At 46.2% G+C, this 15,802-nt stretch overlaps 1 protein-coding gene across 3 annotated transcripts in view; it reads left to right on the top strand.

The window, feature by feature from the left end:
• The window catches only part of Tns3 (tensin 3), a 232,968-nt gene that overhangs the window by 133,234 nt on the left and 83,932 nt on the right, over nucleotides 1–15,802 (top strand). For all 3 annotated transcript variants that reach the window (XM_028777165.1, XM_028777157.1, XM_028777161.1), the window contains 4 exons: nucleotides 717–792; nucleotides 12,121–12,250; nucleotides 12,503–12,568; nucleotides 13,398–13,502. In XM_028777165.1, coding sequence (XP_028632998.1) covers nucleotides 717–792; nucleotides 12,121–12,250; nucleotides 12,503–12,568; nucleotides 13,398–13,502 — 377 coding nt within the window. The remainder of the gene's footprint in view (nucleotides 1–716; nucleotides 793–12,120; nucleotides 12,251–12,502; nucleotides 12,569–13,397; nucleotides 13,503–15,802) is intronic.

Below are 15,802 nucleotides of genomic sequence, written 5' to 3' on the forward strand. Positions count from 1 at the left end.
CACACACACACACACACACACACACACACACACACACACACACACACAAGAAGTGGGGTCAGTCATGCCAAGGTCCCTAGGCTGCTGCTCTGAAAGGTGCATGATCCCTGCATCTCCAGTTGTCCCCAGTGAGGGGCTGAACAGTGGAGCCTCCAGGGTAGAGGGGTGCCATTCCTGTTTAGAAGCTGGTCTACTGGAAAGCACTAGGAGAGTCACCCAGGGTTTTTACTTTCCCTGAGTGTTTCACATATCCTCAGAATTTGTATGGCTTCCTGAATTTGGTTTGTAATGATGTAGATACAACTTTATTTATAGTAACAGAAAATGAGAAAGATGGTAGATATCCTGGCACCCAGAAAGACTCATTGTTTCTTTTCTGGGCTCAAAATACAGCCCCCCCCTAACCCCCACCCTGTGCTTTTTCCCATGGTAAGGATGACACTGTGAAAACTGTCACAGAAGCAGTGTGTCTCCAACTTTGTACCTCTCCTGGCTAAGGCAACTGTAAGCATGACTTTTCCAGTCTGAGGCTATGATGGTGATAACATAATTCACCCCAACTCAGAGATTTTCTCAAACCTTTTGACCAGCTTCCACAGGGTAAAGCCCCTGAGTTCTGGGTTATTTGTGTAAAATCTAGTCATTTTCTCAGCTTGTACTATGTGGTCATGAAATCATGGAACTGTACAATGAGCTATTTTCTTGTTCATCTGAAGCAATGTCGGCCCTGAAAACCCCAGCAGGATCTGCATCGCTATAGAGCCGGCTCAGCTGCTGAAGGGTGACATCATGGTGAGTACCCACAGGCTATAACCATTGTGTCAGCCACCCGGGATAGGGACCTGGAAGGCAAACTGATTTCGCCTTAGAACAAAATCATCCTGTTTACAACCTCCTTCTCAAAGAGAAGACTACAGGAGAATGAAAGACAGCAGGATTCTAAGGGCTTTAATTTGTGAGTAAAAGTATTTTAATTACAGTGACAGATCTTTGTCCTTGATCATCTTTTATTACAGAGCTCCTGGGTCTGTGTAGAACAAAGTCCCTACTCAGCCACAGCTCTCTGAGCAGCCCATCACCTGACCTCCTTTGTGAACCCAGGCCTCCCAGAGGATAGTATGGAGAGCCAGAGTGTAGTGTATAACTGGTGTTGTTACAGTGTGGTTGTAATGATCAAAACAATGATTTCTCCAGGTAATTTTGTTCTTGGAGGAGATTGAATGCTACTTTTTCCACCTCCCGTCTGTCTTGACTACAAAAGAATCTATATGTGTAAAGTAATTTTAGGAAAGGTTTTGTTAGAAAGCCCGCAAGGCATGTGTACAGCTTCTGACATGTGTGGAATAATTTAGATACGATCTGTTCGTGGTCTTGGCAGTCCTACTTTGTTGAGATGATGGGTAATTTAAAGTTTGTGTTGCGTTTTATTGTACATAGCTCACTCAGAGTGGGCACCTTCCTGTTTTCAAGGACAGATAGACTGATGCTCAGACCTCTTATGAGCGTTGGCCCGTGGGGGGGAAAACCTGAGCTGAGGAAGCTGACTGGAGGTTGGTGTGCAGCGCCCCGTTGCCTCTACTCTCTGGAAACCCAATGCTAAGCGTCCCCCTGAGCTTTCTGTTCATGGGCTGGTGACTTCCAAGTCTTCTATGGCCAGAGAGCAGGGACAGTGCAGAAGCTTGGCCCCTTGGAAGGTGACTTTTCTCTACTTCAACTGCCTTCCTCCCTCTGTCTTCTCATCTCTTCTTTTCTTTCCACATATACATTCCTTCTTCTCCATTTCTCTTCCTCTCTCTCTCCATTCCCTCCTCCTCTCTTTTTGCCCGTCTCAAATTTTAAATTTTTGCTCAGGTGTCTTAAGCTTCATTTTGTTGTATTTTTTTTTTATCGTTGTTGTTTGATTTTTGAGTTTCCAGTCTTAAGCCTGGACACAGGAAGGAGAGAAGTAGAGAGTGGTTTGTTTTTTGTTTTTTGTTTTTTTGTTTTTTGTTTTTTTGTTTTTTTTGTCTTGGAGATGCCTCCTGGGAACATAGGCTGTATTGGAGAAGAGAAGCTGAAGAGGCCACGTAGGCCAAAGGAGCAGAAGGTGAACATACCTGAGTGGCTCAGGAAGGCCATGGTGGCATGGCCTCACACTTCCTGGGGGGACCTTCCCTATCATAGCTGTCTCTGTGAAGAAGCTCATCATGTTGGAAAGGGACATACCTGGTTATTTTCTTTTTTGGGAGCTGTGACCTCTGCCTAGTGAGGATCATGCTTAAGTTTTGTGAATATGAGAGGAGCAAACTCACATCAGTATCCCAGGACAGTGCCTGACACTGGAATGTGGGGGTGGGGGTGGAGGGACAGGATGGGGGAGGGACCACATCATGTCTTCCTGAAGCGTTTCAAGCCTTGTCACTGTCAGAGAGGTAGTCTTTCAGCCTTAAGTGGTCACCTCCTCTCCCCTCTAGAGGAGCCCCTGGTTAGGCACCTCTACCTTACACTGTGTGCAGGTGGTATAGTTAGAACACAGGCCCTAGTAACTGTTGTATGCACTGTGGCCACTGGGAAATGGATCTGTGCAGATGGGGACCTGTTTACAGGGTCTGTGGCTGGGAGGTAACTCTTGGTCACTGAGGTGGCTCAGAGAAATTCAGGTGGCACAGGGAAGGAATGGAGCTCTGCGTGGGTGAGGGAGATGTTTACTGGTAGGCATGCCTGGACTTGGCTTGTTCCTGGCTGTGCATCCTTGTGGAGCTGGCTGCTGCTTTAGCTCAGGAAAGTATTCCTGTGGATTGCTGCCGTTTACCAGTTGACTAGGTGAATGATGATGTGGGTAGCATCCAGAGGTCACCTGGAGGCAGTTCTTATCACATGTCAGTGACCCATGGTTATTGAGTTAATTTATAAACAGACTATTATTTGAAGCCATTAACCTCAGGGGCTGTACTGTTTTGTTTTGTCCCTTTGCAGGAAGTTTGAATTGATGATATTTGAACCTTCACAAAAATTTAATTTCCAACTTGAACTTGCAAGCTCATTTGGTGCCAGGTGGGGACCATCTTAAGTGTCAGTTGTGAGGTGATGGTCAGAACTGGGGTAAGAAAGGCTGCTGTAATAATTAATTTCAGTTGGAGGTTTCTACTTTGCTTCAGATCATTCATTTCCCAGATAAAAGAAACAAAACTTTTATATTTATAATAAGCCTTAGACATCACTAGAGCTAGGCAGCTATCAACCGTCTGGCTATTTTGTCTACTTCCCTGTCAACAACCCCGAGATATGACATGCCATGTTCCTCCTGAGCCACTCTTACTTAAGTTGGCCAGCCCTCATGGCCAGTTCTCATGATTCCTTACCCCATGGTGTCTTCTTTCTCTTTTGTGACCCGAGAAGGAAGAAATATTACCTGAGTATGTAGGAAGTGCAGGGATGCAATTTCCAAAAATTATAGAAATGACAGACAGCTGACCACCTGGAGAGCCTCCAGTATTCTCTAAAACACTGGAGCATTTATCTTCAGCCTTCTGGCCCAGAATATCTGACAGATCTATATGATGTAGAAATTATGAAGGATTTTATTACCCTGTCTTGGCAAAGCTTGGCAGTCAACTCTCCTGCATCTGTCCTTTTTGGACAGCATTTTGTCTGGAGATGATGTTTGGGCATTGTCTTTGCCCAGTGGCTAGCTCGCCACTATTGAAGCAACTTCATATGGAGGTTTTTGGTGCGCATCACTTTTTGAGATGGGGTACTACCCGGAGTTGACATATCTTAATGTCCCAAAAGATCTTAAATGATTAAAATTATGTTTAAATGCCATATTCTGTGAGTCTCTGAGGCTTTTAATGACCATATATCTATTTATAGCATATGTAAACAAATGTTGCCTGTCTCCAAGTACCTATTATCTATTTAACCCAGGATGTATATTTCTGTGATAAATCTAGACCAGTATCTAAGAATACCATGAGCTTGATTGGCTGACTATTAACTTACATTACTTAATTATTTTAAATAGTTTGTAATAGCAGCTAATAAAAAGACTGGAACTAAACTTTGTATTTTTAAATAAGCTGCATAGTCATAATACCTATACAAGAATTGAAATTTGCATACATTATATTGTAACAAAATTAATCTTACATTTTGTATCATTATACAAAGATTCATGTTAATGAGAACCTTAAGTCTGTATCAATATATAGCATTTTGTACCAATGGAACAGAAATTACCTTATTTGAGGATACCAATAGCTCTACGTTTAAGAGTAGAGGAGGCATTGAGTCAGGGAAGGAATCAATGCCATGATTCTGTTTGGGGCATTTCCACATGGCGTGGAAAAGCCCTCTAGAGCACCCTCTAGAGCACATAGAACTCAGGAAGTCCTGTGCAAGTTTCTGTAGTCATTGAAGTGGAGGGATGAAGGCATGAACAGCAGCAGCCCCTGGGAGCACAGGCACCTCAGAGAGCAGTGGTGTCTCAGAACCAGAGGCAACCTAATGTGAAGTGTTTTTAGAAGCAGAAAGTGAGTAGCAGTGGGTGTTTGGTTGATCCTAAGAGGCAGTGAGCCTGTCCTGGGTGTTCTGCTGACCATGAAGCACAGCTAGAGACAGAGACCAGAAGCCAGCGTCTGCTGAGAGCTGAAATGAGGGAGCTTCTGGGACCCACAGACCAGGGCCATTTTCAGGTCTGGATGTCTTTTGAAGGTATCTTGTAGTGGAGCTTAAGTATGAGGCTTGTGTTGAGTTTGTATCTAGAAGGGCTGTGTTAGTTGGAGGAGTTGTGAGCACAGGCCCTCACCTTTCTTCTTGCTGGGTCCCCTGGCTGGCCTCAACTGTTCAGGTTACAGCTGTAGAACACTGTTGCACTGGGGTACTTAAGTGGTGCTCACGTATGTTTACAAGGATCCACACAGTTGTTTACATGTATGCTCACAAGTGCTCTCCCTTGTGCTCACAGGCAACAGAACTTTCTCATGGTTCTGCAGATTGGAAGTCCAATGTCCAGGGCTGGCAGGTTCCCTATCTAGTGGGGATTTGGTTTCTTGTGTGTAATGGCACCATGTCCTTGTGTACTCCCCTACAGGAAAGGGGCCTGGAGTCTTTGCAGGGTGCTAATGGCATTCAGAAGGCTTAGCCTTTCAACTTCATCATGTCCAGGAGCTCTCATGTTCTCATACTGTCCTGTGGAGTTTAGGGGCTACAAACTTAACCTATAATACAGGTTGACATCTCCCCACTTGCTCTGGCTGCCGCCTGCCTGGCATTTTTCTCTCAGAAGCTTCTCTGCTTATTTGTGGGGACCATCTGTTTGTTCAAACCTTCTCCTGGTCCCTTTCCTATCTAATCCAGGTTTAGAAAAGGGAAACTTGAGCATAGACCCTTCAGTATCAGCTCAATGGTGGTGCCCTCTCCCTCCATGAGAGCTTCGGTACGTATCTGTGTGCTTGCTTCATGGACCTGCAAAAACTCTTTGGAGCAGAGCCTCCTCCCGGCACCTGGCAGCTGCTTTTGAGCTGATGTTCCAGCTCTCTTCCTCCTGCCCCAGGCTTCTTCTCCCCTTTTCCTTATTTGTGCCGCTCCAGACAAACTACAGTTAGACCTCTGTAAGAACCCTTGGATGGCTTTCCCATGGGATGTGTGAGCATGGTGTGACATGGGACAGTATCTTAGGTGTACCCCTGTGGAAATGGAAGCCAGCTATGCTGGAAAACTGGGTTGCATAATGTGTGAGATTCAGGCTTGAGGGCCTCCGGGGGTGAACTTCATGCCACAGGACAGCTAGCTCCTCATGACTCTTTTCTACTAGGAGTGCTGCCACACAGGAGGTTCTAGATCTTTCCACAAGAGATACTTGGTTTTGATAAGACAATTTCCTTCCTGTACCCGTTTTCACATTCTTCACATGGAATATTTTTAGGATTGCGTTCTGATTTGATTTACACTTCCTGTGTTTATAATTCTTTTTTGTGTACTCTGCACTTATTTTCTGCAGTGTTATCAGATAGCATGTGGGAGGCGTGGCAGCTGACAAGGGTATTTTTCCATCACAGTGTAATTTTTCCTTGCACAGTTCATAGAAATGACTGCTTCGAGGTTGACCGGCTGTCTGTCAGAAATCTGACAGCACTTTTAGTCCATTGTACTCTGCCAAAACAGCCACGATCAAAGGACACTCACCCCAGACGGGTGGCTTGTGGAAGAATTTCTGTTCTCTTGCTCTTGTTGGGCTCAAAGTCCAAGGTCAGGGTATTAACAAGGTTGGTCTGATGTGGTCATAGGTAGGTGGTCTTACCAGAATCATTTCCCTGAACCCTAACCTCTTTTTACAAGGAGAGCAACTGTAGTTCATCCAAGCCAACCCTGATAGCCTTATTTAAATGCCCTTCATAAAAATGTCATCTCAAGTAGAGTCGCATTCTGAGGTCCTGGAGCTTTTGATCTGTGGGCAAAGGCATCAGTTGGCCCACTGTGAGTGTATTCTAGAATGTGTGGTATGATTGACAGTTGGCTGTTGGTGACTGGACACCTTTGCTGGAGTTTATCACTGGCCGTCACTGGTGATCAAGATCTTGTAGCCTTTTGCCTAAACTGGCTGGTCTATGAGTTTAGTAGCAACATGCTCAGGGTCTGCTTTCAGAGCTTAGACTCAAGTGCTGAATTAGCAGCATGGGCTGGCAGATAGCTAACGAAGTTGACAGGCTGGCGTGTGTACAAAGATGGGCTGAAGTCCAGTTACAGCAGAAAAGACCCTTTTCCCTAGTCAGGTGCAGATAACTATGGCATAGCTTGTGGCTGTGCTCAGCCCAGAGGGCACAGGATCAGGAGTTTCAGTCAACTCTCAGATCCTAGTCTGTGGAGGCTACCTTGTGCCATAGCACAAAAGTCCCATGCTGCTGGTTCCACCTCAAGAGGAGTTTAGGAAAGAGAAGATGCTGGAACATGTTCTGTGCTGGCAGTGCTCCTGTGACAGGGAGTGAGCCAAGCCATCATCGGTCCTGTGTCCTGGGCTTTGGCACCTCTGGACTTACCCCACATTCCTCCTCTACAGCCCTGCCCAGCTCTGAATGAACCAACTAGACCTTCAAAGCACAAGCCAGCCCCTGCGGGTGTCACTCTGGCGCTGTCCTTTACTTCTGCCTGTTGCCACCTGATGTGTTGGGCTGTGTGTGTAGTGTACAAGCCCAAAGGCTGCAGGTGGGGAAATGTGTTAGGCTCAGGTATGCTGGTGGTTACATTTCTCACAAGGGATCTGGCAGCCACTGTGACATGGAAAAGACCCCGCAAGGGGCAGGAAGTATGTCTAGATTTATCTCCCAGAGTCTGTGTTGTCACTGGTCCTCTCTGTGAGGAAGCTGCCCTTGGGTTGTAATGGCAGAATGCTGCTTCCTGGACTATCCTTCATCTTGTTGCTTCTAAGAGGCACCTTGTCCCCTTAAGTCAAGCAGAATCCTCCTTCGTGTCAGTGACTGTTACCTTGTGAACAGTTACATCTGCTGCTTTTTTCTGTACTGAGACCGACAGAGATAGCAAGGAGCAGGGTCAGAAGAAGGAATGGTCTGGTATCAGCTATAAGTGACTGGGAAGCTCTTGGGAAACAGAACTCTAATATACCTTTTGGCTGGTGACCAGGAGATGGCGCTGTGACTGGAGACAGCAAAGCTGACATTGATCTACCTGCTTTGGGCCATCCCTCTGACCTCTCTTAGCGGACTGCTCCTGTCTTTACAAAGTGCTTTTCACAAAAGGTCAGATTTTGTGATCCTGCCTCAAGTACACTGTGGTCAGGTGCAAGGTCCTTCCCTGGGGAGGCTGCCTGTAGCTTATGTAACCTGCTCAGGAATTCACGCTGCTGCAGGCCCGCCAGGAACCTGGCAGGGAGCCTGGGGCCTGAGCCAGCTTGCCCCCTCCCCGGCTGGCTCCACACTTGGTCCAGGGCTTGTAAACATCTTTCCACCTGGCATGCTCCATCTTGCTGCCCTGCCTGGGCAAACCACAGCCACTTGTACTTTGTCTTTATGGTTGCTGGCTTTGTGACCAGCGACTGGGCTTGTGAACACAGGTGAAGCCTCCTTAAGAGGTTGCACACATAGCACCAGTGTTTGTTGTTTCTTAGTGGGCACTTGTGGAATTGTGACCCCAAGCTGCCCCAGCAGAGGCCCTGGGGATGGATCTCTGTTGTATCCGTGACTGTATTATTTTGCGATTTTCTTTTCTTTATTTTCTTTGTTATGTTGTGGACTGAGAACTGGGTCAGGTCTTCATTTATGCTGCCATTCAGCACTGTACCTCAGTTGTGTTTTTGTTGCGACCGTATCTGCTCATTTTTCTTACTTTTTGTTCGTGATTTTGACAGTGTTGGGACCCTGGAATCCCGCTCGGCTTGGAGAGAGATCATGGCTTTAGCTTAGATTGTCCCACCAAGCCGGATGGACCAAAGTGGGGGTTTCATTTTTCTTGGGGATGCTTGAGTACTCTGGTTGTTTTGCTTAGAGAATTTAAGTGGCACTTTGGGTCTTCCTTGTCTGTGCCTAGCGCATCGGGAGGAGAATGGAAACTAACTGTTTTTGAGAGCTGACTCCCCAGCTCAAGCATTGTTCTTCAGCCTTCCAAGGGCTGGGATTGCAGGCATGTGCTACACACTTGGCTTAGGGACCTGCCTTTAGCTTAAGGACTCAGGTTTTTACCTGGTCTTAGGGCCCCATCATCCTAGCACCCAGTTAAGGGTGTAGATATATCTTCTTGAAAATGTGAGGAAATAAGATTAGGTCAGAGTTTCCAGACTGTTTACTCAGATCACAAGAAAAGACCACTCAGACCTTTACATGGTCGTTGGCACTAACAGCGGGTTTGAGCACCATGATTCCCTTTCCAGAAGCTTATGCTTTTAAGAATTATTAAATAGTATAACTTGCCTGTGTTGTTTATCAGCGTGTATGTATGATTAGCTCTAGGACTTACATGGATACGGGCATCCGAAGATGTTGAAATTCCTAAGTGCTTGCATATAACTTATGTACATTTTCTACATATTTTAAATAATTTCTAGATTGCTCACCACACCTGCTAATACAATATAAATGCCATATAAATAGTACTTCACAGGTTTAGGGAGTGGCTCTGAGAAGAAAAGCCTGCATGCGTTCTGAAGTTGATTGAATCTGTAGGTATGTAGTAGGATAGAATAGATATAATCATGGAGATGTCACAGACACGTAGATTTGTAAAATCTCTTAGTATTTAGTAGCTATATACTCTGTGGAGTAAAGCTGCTGTCCATCTTACAGCTGAAGAATGAAAGGGTCCAAGAGGTTGAACGTCCCCGAGTAACGAGTACTTCTGATGAGTTAGGAATCAGTGCAGATGCTCCTCTGGTGGGCTCTATGACAATAATCATTCAACACGGTGCTTACCACGAAACTGTGACCATCACACTGAGTTATTTCAAATGAAAATATTCTAGCATCTGAAAGCAGAGGATCAGGGTATTTTAGAAACATTTGTTGGAGACTAAAGTACGTAAGTAAGTAAGTATGTGTTAAAGCCAGAGAACCAAAGTGGTTTCGGATTAAAGAGAGTCCTCTGGGGCCCCATGTCAAGCACTGTGTTGTCCTTTCTACTCAGCATGCAGAGCAGTTCTGATCTTTGACCAGTGTGGCTACAAAGATTAATTGACACTGATACTGAGTGGGTCATTATTGGACCTTCTTGTGGGTGACAGAGGTCACCTGGTCATGGCCTTAGTTAATAGGCCTCTTCTCAAAGTCTGGCCTGTTGTATTAGTGGGCCTGTGGGGAGTCCTGAGAGAAGGGAGTGTGGTGTGATGGGTGTGTGTGTGTGTGTGTGTGTGTGTGTGTGTGATCTTGTCAGAATACCCATAGGAAAGGTCACAGGAAAACAGCACAGCATTGCTCTGTGACAGATCATTCTTGTTGACAATCCTAGGAATCTTTGAAACCTTGTGATATGACAAATAAAAATTTGCAAGCAGGAGATCACACCAGGCCCACGGTACCTGGGAGCTTCCCAAACTGTGGATGTCCCTCTTTTTCCTCCCATGCCTGAATTGGACAGAGTTAGGATGCCTGGGTTGTGAGTCAAAGTGTTTGTGTGTAGCTGAGGGATGGCCAGAGTAAAAGGTGTACTTGGGATACCTACAGCCCTGGGAAGGATCTGGGGAAGAGGAAAGGACTATGGAGGTGGCCACAGAGTGGGTGGAAGGCAAGCAGAGCCCATTGAGAACAGAAGAGACTGTGGCTGTGTTACATATCCCTGTGCCTGGGACTGGGATCTCCTGATGCTACTATATTCACTCAGTCAGGTCCACAGGCCACTCCCTCCTGGTCATTCTTCCTCACATCTCATGCTTGTGCTTGAGTGGACCCAGCTAGATCTATGTCTCCTGCTTGCACTGACTTCCTCAGACCTGCTTTTCAAATATTTATCCACCTAAGTATGTGTACAATTTGAGAGCAAGACTGGCTTGACAGGGACCTCACTTTTCTTCTCCCATCCCCACCTGACCCTGGTTACTGCCCCTCTTCCAAGGCAGCCAGAGGAGAACAGGACAGGGTTAGGGGCACAGCATCTTATTGGAGGGCAAATATGGAATCAACCCTGGCTGAGAGGCTTAAATCTTTGAAGAGTAATTGGTATGAGGCATGAAGGCTCAGAAGAACATTCTGGAAGGATGTCTTTGATCCCAAGGACAGTCTTGGGTTTAAATCCTGCTGAAGAGTCAAGGACTCCACCACAGGGAGTAAAAGATCTGGGGCTAGTATGCCATTGGTTGTTGGGAAGTCAGCATGGCTCTTGGGTCTTCTTCATTGTTGATTGTGGATAGACAACTGCAAATTTTCTCTGCCAGCCACTAGAGATGGGGTCTGTGTCTTCAGCCTAGAAGAGGTTGCTTGGGAGAAGCCTGTGCATGTTTGTCAACAGGGAGCATCCCTTGCAGGCTGTTTCCTGGTAGATAGCACAGTATAAACAAGTTTTGGGTCTGCCCAAAGGCTGTGGTGCCCAGCCTTCCTGCCTAGGCTTCTTGTCCTACGATTTTCTGGTGTTTCTGTGAGAAACAACTAGTTTACTACTGGTAAGAGGGTGACTGGGTTGTCACGTGCACGTTCTCTTGTCTGGTTGGTGGGTATTGAAGTTTGGTGCCCTGCTTCCCATTTAGATTTGCGAAGTATGATGTTTTTAAACCATCCTTCACCAGGAAGAGTCTTTGACAGAGAGTGTCTGTATTATATAGGCAAGGCTGCCCACCCCAGTCTCCCATGGCATGGCTTGCCACTGTGGGTACTGTATATTCTCTATGATGAGTTCAGCTCAGTCTGCCTTAGATCCCTGGAGACTCTGGCAAGGCACTGCTGGTTTGTGGCTCTTCTTCTGCCAACTGAGCAAGATCCTTTCACAGCATGTCTTCTCCCCACGGTGGCCTGGTGTGGGGAAGCCTTTGGTAGCAATGTAAGACAGGGCACACCAGGCACTCACTCTGGCTGTGGTCCCATAGTTCCTGCACCCTGCTTGTCAATATAACCATGCAGGGTGGCTTCAGCTGTACCTGGTGTAGGATGTCACAGCCTCTGTTCAAATCACAGTGGCGATTCTAACAGTTCCTTTAAAATGTTGCCTCCAGGACCTGGGCACCTGCAGAAAGGGAACAGCATCAATGCTTGTCTCTGTGTCTGGGCCTCTGTCTGTGACTTCTCCTCCATTTCCCTATCCCCTATCCCTTCACGTTCTAGACTATACTCCACAAACAAGATGACAGCGGTAACCAGTGTTTTCATGGTGTGAAAACCAGGAGGCGTTAAGTGACAACATGGAGATTTTAGATGAAAGGGAAATGACATCGCAGTCAGCTATTAAAAAGCTAGCCAAGAGTCATCTAATACAACCCTCTGAAGGGTGTGGCCTATCCCAGGGCAGAGGTCTGTGGTCTTCCCTTCTGTTGAGGTAGCATAGGGGCCATAGGGAGACTGTTAGTGGTGTGCTGACTGACTGCCTCCATGGTATCTTCAGATGTTCACCTTCAGTGTGAACTCCTGGCCACAGCTGTTCAGCACACTTCTGTGCTAAGCAGTGAGCTCTGCCCCTCAGCCATTGCCTGTTTCTCTTCCCATCTTGAACTAGGTGAAATGCTATCACAAGAAGTTCCGCTCGGCCACCCGCGATGTCATTTTCCGCCTGCAGTTCCACACGGGAGCTGTGCAGGGCTATGGGCTCCTGTTCGGGAAGGAAGAGCTGGACAGGGCCTGCAAAGGTGAGCAGATGAAGCTCTTTGGGATGTCAGAAGCCGTGTCCTTCCCTGTCTTCCTTCCCACTTGCTGACAGAGTTTCTGCCAACATAACAAAACTGAGTTGATCATTGGATGAACAACTTGGAGAAACCAGGAAAAGGTTGACATTCTGCTCGTGAAGGTGGTCTGTCGCAGCTTTGGGAGCAGCCTTGCACTGGCTGGGCTCAAAGGTCGGAATCAGTGTGAACACAGTGTGGTGTGGTTCTTTGTTTCAGATGACCGCTTTCCTGACTATGGCAAGATTGAATTGGTCTTCTCGGCCACACCTGAGAAGATTCAAGGTAGGCAACTGGCAGGACAGTGGGCAGCCGGACTCTAGCTCAGGCGGGAGTCAGTCTGAGGACCCTGAGCTTGTACTAACACCTCCCATCTTGGCACACACTTGGAAATTTGACCATGTGTGCGTGTGTGTGTGTGTGTGTGGGTGTGTTTGTGTGTGCACGTATGCATGCCCATGCATGTGTTAGTTGTGCTACTTGGGGCCTTGTGTATGTTTTTTAGTCATGTCCTACCACTAAGCTTGGTCTTGAATTATTATTTCTTTAGATAGCATATTGGATAATAAGGGATAGGAGGCTTTGAAAATAATAATGCTGACTTGGAAAAGACCAAAAGGTAGTATGACTTGCCTATGGTGACTCCACTGAGGAGCCCTTGCAGGCTGGCATGTTTGTTGGTGTTCCTGAGGGTTCATTTATATCTCTGAGGTACCAAATGCTTGCTTTTCCTCTTGGAAAAAAGTGTTTAAAAAGGATTGCCAGTACAGTATACTAAATATCTGTGTGTTTCAGAAAATATGTTTAATCACACATACACACACACACACACACACACGTATATTTACTAATGTAGTGAAATGTTCTGATCTATCTCCAGCCCTCCTGTGTGTGATAGTTTTGAGTGTGATTACTTTGTAACCTAGCCTGTGACACCTGACTGCCTCAACCTTCCCAGTTCTGAGATTGATTGTAACAGTGTGTCGTCACATCTTTTAGTAGGCTCATTGTTATAGATTTCAGTAGGAACCATCAAATACAAGGCTCACATGTTAATATTTGCTGTGGCATTTGGAGGTGCCGGGCTTTGCTAAGTAACGGTTGTGCCCCATAGGATCGGAGCATCTGTACAGTGACCAGGGAGTGACCGTGGACTATAACACAGCAGACCCCTTGATTCGATGGGACTCCTACGAGAACATGAGTGCCGATGGAGAAGGTGAGTGCCTCTGCCTGTAACAGGGAGGTGCAGGGCAGAGATATCGTCTTCACCGCTAGATCTGCAGAGCTCTGCTCTCCTTTTCAAGATGAAGATCACCCTGCACCCCACAGTCTAGAAGCTACACGTGTATGACACTGCCGGCTTTGAAAGTGCTCACAAGGATCAGTCTTGGTGAATTTAGTTCAGGGACTGTTCAGAGCTGTAGTTTATGGAAGGCTGGTGAAGCCTCCTGACTGAAGCCGGAAGTGTGTTCTGCTGCAGCCTGCTGTCTTCCATCCTTTCCTTCCTGTATGTGCTGGGGAACACCATATATGGGCAGGGGCAGTGTCTACTTGCTGTGTATTCCCAGGGTGGTGGACCTTCCAGCACTGTTTCTGTTTGCTTGTTATCCAGGTTGTAGGCAGATGCCCATTCTCTAATCACCTGCAAAACGTACACTCTGGCTCTCTGGGGATCCACAAAGCACTTGGGAGGCAGAGGCAGGCAGATTTCTGAGTTTGAGGCCAGCCTGGTCTACAGAGTGAGTTCCAAGACAGCCAGGGCTATACAGAGAAACCCTGTCTCGAAAAACAAAACAAAACAAAACAAAAACAACCAAAAAATAAAATAATAAATAAATAAATAAACAAATAAATAAATAAGGGATAGTTATCTTCTGGGGCTACTGAGAGAAGCCCTGGGGGTTGATTTCTGAGAAGTGGGAATCCAAGTTTTTTTGGTCTTTAACCTTTTCTGGTGTTAAATTTAAAAATATTACATTTTTGGTGGGTGATAGTGACACACACGTTTAATCCCAGCACTCAAGAGGCAGAGACAGGTAGATCTCTGAGTTTGAAGCCAGTCTGGTCTACAAAGTGAGTTCCAGGGCAGCCAGGTCTACACAGAGAAATCCTGTCTTAAAAACCTAAAAACAAAAAACCATCCATTTTATATATTTATCATGGTTATGGGGAGGTCATCAGTATACCACATCGTGTGTGTGTGTGTGTGTGTGTGTGTGTGTGTGTGTGCGCGCGTGCGCCTGTGTGTGTGCTAGGTGTTGGATGTTGGATGTCAGGGAAGCTTTCAGAACTTATTTTTTTCTTCCTGTCACATGCATTCTGAGGATTAAATTCTTGTAGTCAGCCTTGGTGGCACTAATCAAGCCCTAGTACTGGGCCTGAGAGGGCATAGGAGAGCATTGCCTAGATTAGAGTGGAGAGCCATGTAATGATGGAGACTGTAAGTGGCTATACAGAAGGGCCACCAAAGACCCACTGGGATATTTCACTAGCATGGTCTTTTATATGTTTAAACTACTAACTGAGACTCAGACCTGCATAGAGAAAGAAAATTGAAGTCATGTTTATTAAGTGAGTTACGTCCTGATGTAAGACATCAAGAGCCAGTGTCTAGAATTCTCCACTCCAGCAGCAGCTTCTTGTCCATCAGTGAATGGAAGTCTGGAAAGACCCGGGACGATATCTGTGGCCAGGGCTAGATTTAACAATTCTATGTCCCCTTGTCTGTACTGGAGAAACCACATGCCTTTCTGTGCTGGGGAGGATGAAATTTCAAAAGAAGGGATTGCTGGGATTTCAAATCCATCTGGATCTGAAGTGGCGCCAGGGGTGAAGTGTGAAAACTCCAGGCATTAAAACACAGGTGAGATTTGGAGGTGAGCAGGCAGGTGTAGACAAGGCGAACCTTTCTAGCTACATTTCTTCCCAGTGTGAATCATTCAGAAGCCTAATCCTTCAGGTGCCGACGTAGAAAAACAATTATAACTGAATACTTTTGGAAAACTTAGCACTGTGCCTCAAAGACCCGCATTGTACATAGGGGTTGTTATGAGTCCTTTGCTGGTTTTATTTGTATGGGATTATTTAGTCTTAGCCCCAAGGGTATATCTTATTGATGTATGATGGTGTGTAACCAGAGAGCTATGTAATGAAGTAGCTAGTCGCTGTGAATATGGACCACCAAGACAAGGGACGTGTGGTCAAGAACTCTTGCTGGAATTGTGGCATTCTTCATATGATGGAAGTCAAGCTACTTACATAACAGATGAAATACCCCAGGAGCCAGTGTCTGAGGGCTCAGTTTAAAGGAAGGAAGAGTGATTGGGGCTTGTGATATCAGGGATTTCAATCCATTGTCACTTCACTTGCCTTGCTTTTGGTTCATGTTAAGCAGATCATTAAAGGGAGGGCCTGCCAGCTCTCCTCACCTAGGAGGCACAGGGAGAGGAAAGGGACACACACACACACACACACACACACACACACACACACACACACACACACATATATATATAT

Source organism: Grammomys surdaster, unplaced genomic scaffold (genome assembly GCF_004785775.1).
Source record: "Grammomys surdaster isolate TR1022 unplaced genomic scaffold, NIH_TR_1.0 67, whole genome shotgun sequence".
Taxonomy (NCBI): Eukaryota; Metazoa; Chordata; class Mammalia; order Rodentia; family Muridae; genus Grammomys; species Grammomys surdaster.